General features: G+C 33.1%; 1 protein-coding gene and 1 non-coding gene across 2 annotated transcripts; both read right to left on the bottom strand.

Moving 5' to 3' along the window:
* Window positions 1–191: 191 nt before the first annotated feature.
* On the bottom strand, window positions 192–4,816 carry LOC149478268 (chymotrypsin-1-like). The gene is made up of 6 exons (XM_089709559.1): window positions 4,734–4,816; window positions 3,292–3,478; window positions 2,413–2,659; window positions 1,967–2,113; window positions 1,364–1,462; window positions 192–477 (listed from the first exon to the last, which is right to left on the bottom strand). Exons 1-6 carry the CDS (start codon window positions 4,774–4,776, stop codon window positions 376–378), a joined length of 825 nt encoding a protein of 274 aa, XP_089565685.1. The 5' UTR covers window positions 4,777–4,816; the 3' UTR covers window positions 192–375.
* TRNAL-CAG (transfer RNA leucine (anticodon CAG)) lies at window positions 3,873–3,956 on the bottom strand. The gene has a single exon. It is a non-coding gene; the product is annotated as a tRNA-Leu (tRNA).
* Window positions 4,817–11,082: the final 6,266 nt, after the last annotated feature.

Below are 11,082 nucleotides of genomic sequence, written 5' to 3'. Positions count from 1 at the left end.
GCGCAACCTTGGCACAACCGTGGCGTGCCGTCTCGACGCCTGTCCAAAATTCTTTCATACAAAATGTATAAGAAGGACGTGGTGCAAAACAGATTCAAGAGGTGCGCTTATGGCACGCCCGCGCCCGCGCCGCTTGTGTTTGACCCGAGCCTAATATTTTCTATAGATTTACATTTCCTCAATATTCACCAATCAAAAAACACGATAGGACTTTTCATATTAACGCCATCTGTTGGGGAGTTACAGTAACCTACAATTTCTTTTTTTAATTATAATAATATACAATATAATATCTAGATACTATAATATCGTTTAAATAATTACATATTATTTTATACTTAATATAAACAGCCTTGATAGTATTTAAGAGCAAAATCAAAAGTGTCTGTTTCCTCTTCTCTTCCGAAGGACGAACATCCAATGATCTTCATCATCATCTAATAATGTCTTTTCTATCCAATCCATGTATGATTCGACCTGTTAAAATAAAATAAAAATACATGATATATAAAGTAGGTAATTAATAAAGGCATAGTGATTAGTGAACATATTTTGCGAATTTAATTTCTACTTAATACATAATATATTCTATAGTCCATGTTAATACTTAATAGTCAGTCAGTAATTATCGATTATAAGTATTTGGTAACTTGAGAAAAAAAAATAATAAAAAATTTCGTGTGATCCATGTGATATCTTTTGAAAACATTTATCATTCCTATCTTCTTCTTATATATAAAAATGAATCGCAAAATGTGTTGGTAAGCGCATAACTCGAGAACGGGTGGACCGATTTCGATAATTCTTTTTTTATTATATTCCTTGAAGTACCGGGATGGTTCTTATGTAGAGAAAACATAAATATGTACCACGGGCGAAGCCGGGGCGGACCGCTAGTCTTATATATAAAAATGAATCGCAAAATGTGTTGGTAAGCGCATAACTCGAGAACGGGTGGACCGATTTCGATAATTCTTTTTTTATTATATTCCTTGAAGTACCGGGATGGTTCTTATGTAGAGAAAACATAAATATGTACCACGGGCGAAGCCGGGGCGGACCGCTAGTCTTATATATAAAAATGAATCGCAAAATGTGTTGGTAAGCGCATAACTCGAGAACGGCTGAACCGATTTCGATAATTCTTTTTTTATTATATTCCTTGAAGTACGAGGATGGTTTTTATGTAGAGAAAACGTAAATATGTACCACGGGCGAAGCCGGGGCGGACCGCTAGTTTCGTATAAAAGTTGATATAATACTACTTCAGCTACTACTACTTCTACTATGACTATTTAGTACTTTAATTATTTAAGATGAAATAAAAATTATGTAGTTAATAATAAACAAAATAAAATGTTACCTTAGTATAAACATCTGGTTTTCCCTTGGCACACGGTAGGCCCCAGGATACGATACCAACTTGCCGACCTTCTCTTACTAAAGGACCGCCAGAGTCACCCTGTAATATTAGAAAAAGTAAGTCATTCATTACAACAAAGTCTATCCGTCTGCCTGTTTGGAATTATCTCAAAAACTACCACACCGAATTTCCTTCTATTTTTATCAAAGGTCGGTTCTCGAGGAAGGTATAAAATTTGTTAAATTTAACATAATACAAACACAAGACAATACAATGCTAGTGTAATATGTAATATGTTTAAAAAAATATAAAACATAAATAAAGAGAAATATTAGAACACAGGTAAAATACAACCGAAATTTTAATCCAGTACGATAGTATTAATTTTTGGTAGGTAATTATTAGATACACATTATTTTTTTTTTTTAAATAAAATAAAATAAATAAAAAAAATACAACCGAAATTTTAATCCAGTACGATAGCATTAATTTTTGGTAGGTAATTATTACACATTTTTAGCCGTTTTCAATCATGATTTTTCAATCTAGATTAGTAATTCTGGTTCATTTGGGAAAAAAGAGACAAATTATTATTTTTCTTACATGACAAGCGCCTTCCCCAGCTTTCGTCATAGCGCAGATTTGTGTTTCAAACACTGCGTTGATGCTGAGATGGGCTTCCTTGCAGTCCTCATAAGATACTGCTTTTAGGTCCAACTGCATGAGGTCGTTGGGTAGATGGCCTGGGTACTGAAATCGGTAAAATGTTTATTTAATTACTTACAACTTACGTGAATTTTTTTAGATATTTTTTACCGCTATTTGTTGCATTGAACTTTACATTAAACGTTTCTGTTCTTAAAAGAGAATCAATATTACCTACAACATATAAAAGCAAAAAAGTACTTGCAAAATAAAAACATTTCAAACAACAAAGCTATTTTGTAAAAAAACGCATTGATTGTTTTTTAGGAGTTTTTAATATTCCTGTAAAAATATTTTTGTAACTTGAAAGTATAGACATATTTATTTCCTTATTAAATACTTACTGAAGTAGTACCCCATCCAGTCAGTAGTAAATCCTCTCCTTTCTCCACAGGTTCATCATTTAGTTCCACAGCATCCACTCTTTCATTGAATAATATCTCTTGATCAGTGAAAATGATCGCTATGTCGTTGATAATAAGGTCGTCATTGTAATCTTCGTGTTTGACCACTTTACGGATGGTGTAGGATTGACCTCCTGCTCGGAGTTGGTTCGTGCCAACTATTGCTTTGAAGTATTGTGGTCTTAGCCTGGAAAAAATTGATAAGTGATAATTAATAAGTGAAGTTACTGATAAATAATAATTGCTTAAATAAATTTTGAGTTGCAGTAAGGTAGAGGCACAATATACAGGTACAACCAGTAGGGAAAGTTTATACAAACACGTATTCATGTAAACACCCTTGCTTGTGTGCGTGAGCCATTTCGAGCGTTTGTATGAAGTTTCGCTATTGGTTGTTTCTGTATATTGCGGTATAGGAATATGCGAATCATTTTCACAAAAAAAAAATTGGATGAGTACTTAAGCTTTATTTTTATCTCCGTCGGAGAATTATTTACAACGATAATATTGATAGATTTTTTCATCAGTCTGTCTTAATATACCTACAATTTACATACAATTTGCACCAATGCCTTGCTAGAATATCTATTTAAATTTCATAAATAGTCAAAGTTTCCAGAATAATGTTGAGCGATTCCTAAAAATGTTTTCCATGAATATAGCGGCCGGAAAACTTCTTGGCCAAAAAGTAGCATGGTGGGGGAAGTTTGCGTATCAAGTTTTAGTTATTAGTACATTTTTATATGCGCAAGCTTCCCCCACCACGCTACTTTTTGGCTAAGAAGTTTGCCGGGCGCTATACTAAGCTTATAAACCTACCCGTCAACACAATGCGCAGCTGTCAAAATGACTTTAGGCGTGATGACAGACGCGCCGCAAAAATGGCGGACGCCCCACGTGCGTAGCGACACCTGGTAGGGTGCGGAACCGTTTGCGGCCTTCTTACCCCCTACTATCCGCTCCCAGTCGTCCCGGGTGCCTTGTGATGAGAATAGTTCTGCTGATACTGTAATTTAATTAAATGTGTTTAACTAATAGACTTTTAATGGATTTAAAATGCGATCAGCTACCCTGAAAAGCAATTTTTTTACATTTTTCATTGCTGCTCCTGCTGCCTGCTTGCTTTTGGGCATAGCGTGATGTTATAATTATGCTTTAGGTACTCGATTAATGAACTATCTAACATAAAAAGAAGGTCCCAATCCAAGTGGATCATAAGATTAGCACACTCTTATCATACAAGCATAACCTTTATAATATTTTTCATCGTTAATCTCAATAATAGAGATCACAACGAAGAAAAAAAAAGATAATTTTAATTGTTTTACAAATAATTATATGTTTAATAAAAAGGAAATGATTATATTGTTATTTTGGAAAAAAAAAAACAAAAATACTTTTGTCAGAAGTGGGATTCGAACCCACGCCCACAGAAGTGGACTGCGACCTGAACGCAGCGCCTTAGACCGCTCGGCCATCCTGACTTAAGATGGGGTGTTGAAATAGTGCTACTATTTCTCATTAAGAATAGAACTACATATTATAATGACGTCATTCTTTACATAAATATTTTAGATAAAAAAAAGAACATTTAATGTATGGAGGCGGACGTTGGCATCTGTGCCACAGCTTATTTAAGCTTTTATGGGTGCCATCAAGAAGCTTATACCTATATCTAATACACTGGAGATTGCACTATGACCATTAAATAATTTTACAAGTTAATGGTCATAGTGCAATTTCCAGTGTATTAGATATAAGCTTCTTGGGTGCCATCGTTCATAAAGTTTTTTTTAATGTGTATTTTTATTGTTTTTTATACACAAGTCCCCTGTTTCCGACCTTCCTGGTCCGAAACAGGGGACTTGTGTATACTTTCCTGGTCCGACCCACCATGAAAATAAATCTATATCAATTCATAAAATAAAAAATTGTATAATAGTTTATTAATTTATGTTTGTATAAAATCAACAACTATTCGAACCAGAAGCTACCAGAAGTATCAAGAAATTGATTAAATTTTACGAAAAAAAAAAATCATATTGGAATACGTAGGTATTTAGGATATGATGATGATGATGAACTGCGAGGACGTTTACCGAATATAAGTCCACTATAAAACCATAAATCAATAATTATATTTTAATAGGTATACTTCTGTGGTATACCTTGATGTCGGCTAAACAACTAAATATACAACACATTACACGTCCGATAGATACTACAACGTATCATATTATTAACTTTTAAAATATATTTACCAAGTAAAAGAGCACCAGCAAAAATCACAATATAAGGGAACATTTTGTAAAAAACTAAACAAAAACACTGATAAACCGTTTATATATGAAGGTTTTAAATAATTCAAATATATGGTAAATACGCACAAATATGTAAAAGCTAATTGTTCTGAATAACTGTGTGATATGGACCCCTATCTTTATTTAAATAAGATGAAATGGATTAATAATTTCTTTTTAGTTACTAAGAATTATGTAATATCTTTTATATTACCTATATCCATAGCAATAGGGAGACCTTTGTCCAGCAGTGGACGTCCCAGACACGACGACGATATGATTAAAGAAATACAGAAAAAAGTACATTTAAGTAATAGTTCCTCTCTTTATTTATATTTTGTTTTGTTTATAAATCAATAAAATATGGAATTTAAATTAACGTTCCATATTAATGAAGATAAGTATTTTATTTTTATTCAACTGCAACTGGTATAGACTATTCACTATAGATACCTAACTACGGTGGTGACAACGTAGGTACCTGCAGCAGGGGCAATTTTAGAATTAGACCTTGGCTCCTTATTGCAGCAGTTACGTGAGTAACCGCCCTTACTGTCTCTACATTGATAGATTCTCGTCTTTTAAATGTTTTATGATTGGCAGTAATCTTAGTCAAATTAAACAGTAACGGTCTTACTTATGTTACCCATTCGCTATGCAATGGATTAGTTTGCAATAACCTGTCTTGTTTTTATGATTGACGTTTCATGTGAGCAAGAGCAGGACAAAGCTATAGTAGAAAATGGTAGAAATTTATCCATTGTTTAACTTTTTGATACTGTAGTGTACTGTGGTAGTGTATAATGTACTTTACATTAATCTTCTTACAAATTTAATATAGGAAAATTAATTTACAAGGAATGGAATTTCATGAGGATGGCATTTACTAATAATAATGAGATTTTCTTTTAAAAATTAAGGTACAATTATTATAATACAATGTTGACGAGAAATACCTGCTAAGTCTGGTATTTTTTACTTTTTGATAGGGAGTAATCACGTCTACATAGTATAAAACAAAGTCGCATTCTCTGTCCCTATTTCCCTATGTCCCTATGTCCCTTTGTACGCTTAAATCTTTGAAACTACACACCGGATTTTGATGCGGTTTTTTTTAATAGATAGAGTGATTCAAGAGGAAGGTTTATATGTATAATAATATCCATTAAATAGTGGAGAAGTACTGTTATTTTTGAGGTTTCTAATGTGATGTCGTAAATAATTACATTTTTTCCGCTTACATTGCAAACGCAGGCTGAACCCTACGAGTTTTATCAAAATAATGTACTAAGTATTGTACACATTGAAAAGGTCTACAGAAAAGTCCGCGATGGCATATGTCTATTCTCTTATGGATTACCCACAATAACTTTTTTTGTCATTTACTTTTTACGTCAAATAATGGCTAATTTTCGAAGCGATTTAAACCAATACAGCATTAATCCATAACCAATTAAATACCTTGAATACAATGTTCATTTAATATAGATCTATATGGCCCATTACACCGTATGATTTAAGTGAATATTTTCGAAGATATTACAGATTTAAAAATTGCGGGACGTACCGTTTGCAGCGGTACCGGCCGGCCGGGCCGCTATGTTTTTATATATGTTATAGGCAAACTCCGAAGCTCCGGCGCTCCTAGGTTGGACTGGTCAATCCTCAGGTCAGACTGAATGACTAAGGGCGCTTGTGCACTACAAGGAATTTTACTGTCCGGCATTCCGATTTTTTACGGTCCGGTGTGGCATGAAAAAACCGATGAATTGCTTGTGCACCTGTCCGTCTTTACTCGGATCAGTGCGGTACAGTTCAAGGAAGTATGGCGGCATAATGCTATCATAAATGATTGTTATCGCATTTTACAAGAAACGAGTAAAAATATAGAAGGTGAAATATTATATTACTTCGTTATAATAAAAAGTAAAGTTCCGTAAGAGATTTAAAATGCGTGTTTCACTTATTTATTTTAATCGGTAGGTAACGAGGAGCTAAATCTATTCCCACTTGAACTTTAACTTACCAACACTTACTTAGATAATAATTATAGGTCAATGTATATAAAATAACAATACTGACTTCTCAAATCTCATTGCCAGGTAAAAGAAAGTAAAACAAGAGCTTGCTTTCAATTGGCATATGCAATAAAAAGAGTAAAATCCAAGCAAGTGGGCACTCGAAAACAATTATACCTAGAGCGACTCGTAAACTCAAAAAACCATCCGGAATAGGGAAAATTAAAATGTCGGACAGTAAAATTACGTATAGTGCACAAGCTAGTACATATTTAGATTAATTGCGTGCCATACCGGACCGTAAAAAATCGGAATGCCGGACCGTAAAATTCCTTGTAGTGGACAAACGCCCTTAGTCAAAGCCCAAACAAATGTAAATTTTCGGCCTTTGACTAAACAATTTTCGTCAAACCTGGGAGAGACTAATTTGGTCAGGCAAACGTCAAAACACAATTTTATTAAATCGGGGTTTGACGAGTCAAACTCCGATATAGGTATGAAGTGTCTTATCTTCGTATATTTGGAAGCATTTTATCATTTAAGCAGCTTTCAAATCTTAAGAACTGCTTAACTCTGCCAGTTCTGACACCTGATTGGTCAGCTTACGTGATTTTCACTTTTATATTTGAGATGCTTTGAGAGAATGCCGTGTGGCATTAGGCCCGCCTTTTGTACGATGTGCAATAAAGTATAAAATAAATAAATAAATGCTTTGGAATATACGGAGGTTAGTTTGTATAAGATAAAGTATAAAAAAATAACATTTTTAAAATTTTGATGTTTATTGTTTTAATAATTTCTTAAGTAATTAAAATGAAAAATTAATCATTTTTCTGACATGGTGAGGCATTAACTTTAATGTTAATTGTTTTAATAATTTCTTAGGTACCTAATTAAAGTGACAAATTAATCATTTTTCTGACATGGTGAGGCATTAATGTTAATTGTTTTAATAATTTCTTAGGTAATTAAAATGAAAAATTAATCTTTATAGAACACCGCGGTCCGCGAGAGACATTATGAACCTGTTTAAACATGTTAAGATCAACGTTTGACCGAGAATTGCAGTCGCTTCTAGGATTGACTAGGCCAAAACCGAAACAGAATAATTTACTTTCGACGTTTGACTGAAAAGATAGGAGCTCCTGGGTTTGACTAAAAATACGTCAGGCAAAGGGCGAAATTGAAATGTATTTCGGGGATTGCCTGATGGCTTTGGCCAAACCTAGGATAAACCAGTCCTTCCGCGAAGAGACTGTGTATCGGACTTTGACTATAACATATACAACGTTAAAAGTTTTTCTGTAGTGTATTTAGTATCAGCATTGCACCCGTGCGAAGCCGGGGCGGGTCGCTAGTTATTTTATATAATACAAGCTTGCCCTGGAAAAACAAAGCAGAATGTTCCTTTATAATTTGCTAATTCTTTTACTGCAATCATTTTCATGTACCTATCTACTAAAACCTTGGTCTTGAATCACTCTATCAATTAAAAAAACTGCATCAAAAAAATCCGCTGTGTTAGTAGTTTTAAAAATCTAAGTAAGTAATAAGTCTGTCCTAATTACACAGATTGACGCGGGAAGCGACATTGATTTATCGAAATCCTATCCTACTTCACTACATAGTAGTATAAAACAGTCGCTTTTTCTGTCCCTATTTCCCTATGTCCCTATGTATGCTTAAATCTTAAAAACTACGCAACGGATTTTGATGCGGTCTTTTGTAATAGATAGAGTGATTCAAGAGGAAGGTTTTAGTATATAATTTATTAGGTTTTAGACAAAGCGGGCGAAGCCGCGGGCGGAAAGCTAGTAGATTTTAAAATACTATACCAGTGCCTAACCCAATTGAGTATTTGAATAAAAAAAAATTATTGATTTTTTTTATGTATTTTGAAACTTTATTATTAATAATATTGATATTTAATGCAAATAACTTACAAAAAAAAATTTTCCGTTAATTATAAGCAATTAAAAATTGATGAAATTTAAGTTAGAATCACGTGACTAAAAACGCGCCATGACTGGTCACCACAGTTGTGACGTCATAATGTTATAGCTATTATTAACTGCAGTACATAGCGTTTACATACGATTTGTTAGTTGGTTCCGAATTAGTTAGTTAGTTACGAATAATATTCTTGATGTTGATATATTTATGATCACCGATTTTTGTCAGGAGTTGCCTTTGTAGTATTCGTACATAATGGTACAAAACGATAACTTTTGAGGTTCGCCATTTTTAATATAAATTTAAATAATATAATTAACAATTAATATAATTAATATGTAATTTAATAATGACAACAAAATTAAATAGATCAAAACACTGTATTTATTATTAACACGCTTTTATTAGCTTCACCTGCATGTTTGTATGTAACAAGTATGTAACCGACTCCTTTCGAAGTTTCGACTCGATTTTGACCCACTTAAAACCGACGGATTTTGTTCAAATTTTGAACACTTATCAAGGTCCGATGACAATACAATAATATCATAAATTTATCCTGATAAGGATCGCCAGGATCAGCTTAAAACATATGTTTGTATGTAACCAATTCTCCTTTCGATTCGATTTAGACCCACTATAAACTGACGGATTTAATTTAAATTTTGTATACTTATAAAAACCCGGTAACAATACAATAATTTCATGAATTTATCTTTTTATCCTGTTTAGTTTTTCAAACTATATTTAATTTTCTATCAACTGCAATGAGTGAAAACTAACATTATGACGTCAACGCGCTCGGGTGACGCTTCAGGAGTTGTCGGCGTGTCTTCGGTACTGGATTCAAAGACTAATTTTTATTTTGAAATAACTTTTGAATTATTGCAAAAAAAATAAAAATAAAAACAGTTTTGTTATAAAACTAATATATAATCTTTCCATTTATCACAAAAAAAAATTTAATTCAAATACTCAATTCGCTAAGCATTAATACATAATTCATACAGTACCATGTGACATAAATGCATGTCTCAAATATATTATTATAACCATTGTAATGCAAAATCCAGAGGATGGCAGTAATTTGCGTACTTTGCTATGCCGACAGCGTCACAATAGAGTTCTGTGACGATGTATAGGAAGAAGGTGATGTGACTTTTGATATTGGTAAGTCATAAGAATAATCTTCTTCTTATATATAAAAATGAATCGCAAAATGTGTTGGTAAGCGCATAACTCGAGAACGGCTGAACCGATTTCGATAATTCTTTTTTTATTATATTCCTTGAAGTACGAGGATGGTTTTTATGTAGAGAAAACGTAAATATTATGTACCACGGGCGAAGCCGGGGCGGACCGCTAGTCTTATATATAAAAATGAATCGCAAAATGTGTTGGTAAGCGCATAACTCGAGAACGGCTGAACCGATTTCGATAATTCTTTTTTTATTATATTCCTTGAAGTACGAGGATGGTTTTTATGTAGAGAAAACGTAAATATGTACCACGGGCGAAGCCGGGGCGGACCGCTAGTCTTATATATAAAAATGAATCGCAAAATGTGTTGGTAAGCGCATAACTCGAGAACGGCTCAACCGATTTCGATAATTCTTTTTATATTATATTCCTTGAAGTACGAGGATGGTTTTTATGTAGAGAAAATGTAAACATATACCACGGGCGAAGCCGGGGCGGACTACTAGTAAATAATATTTTTAAAACAGATTGAAGAAGAATTGAGAATTTTTTTTTGGAAGGCGGTTAGAAAAAGTTGAGTTACTTGCCGATTTTCCTCTGCAGAAGGGGACTTCCGAATCTGTGGTATATTTAAAATGAGATTCCTTCATAGAGTAGGTATTAGTTAACATTAATAAAAAGTTTTAATTTTTAGTTTATGACTCAGTAATATCATGATAACCTTGGTTATACCATATGCTAATAATACCTAACAAATCGTTTCAATATTTTCTTATATGTTAACTTGACCTGTATTTGTAGGAAAATATTCGTAATGTGATACCACATCCAATATTTGCCGATTTAATATTAGTTTCAATATAATTAAAAACTTGTTAAATTCCAAAAAAATACAAATGCCATATCCAAAGTTATCAACTCCACCACACCTATAGTTTGGCGCCCTAAGATATTTTGATCGACGACGTGAGTGCAAACATACAAACAGTTTGAACTGCCTTCAATAACTAGCATCCTGTTATTTGATTGCTTATAACGGGATCTATTATTCTTGTGACATATTTAAGCAAATACGTTATTTCTTGTATTTTAAGTTGTGTTGTATGAAGTAAAGTATAATATTCTCAATAGCATTTTCT

The sequence above is a fragment of the Colias philodice genome, chromosome 22 (genome assembly GCF_061535455.1).
Source record: "Colias philodice isolate Cphi_HAF_F1 chromosome 22, ilColPhil1 Martin Lab GWU primary, whole genome shotgun sequence".
NCBI classification, from domain to species: Eukaryota; Metazoa; Arthropoda; class Insecta; order Lepidoptera; family Pieridae; genus Colias; species Colias philodice.
The sequence above is the reverse complement of the archived record's forward strand: the minus strand, read 5'-3'. Positions and strand labels throughout refer to the sequence as shown.

Coding starts and splice junctions, on each gene's coding strand:
- LOC149478268 (XM_089709559.1), bottom strand. CDS start 4,776: ATGTTCCCTTATATTGTGATTTTTGCTGGTGCTCTTTTACTTG. Junction 2,660..3,291: donor GCTGCGCATTGTGTTGACGG/GTAGGTTTATAA, acceptor AATTTTTTCCAG/GCTAAGACCACAATACTTCA. Junction 1,463..1,966: donor CTGGGGAAGGCGCTTGTCAT/GTAAGAAAAATA, acceptor CTAATATTACAG/GGTGACTCTGGCGGTCCTTT.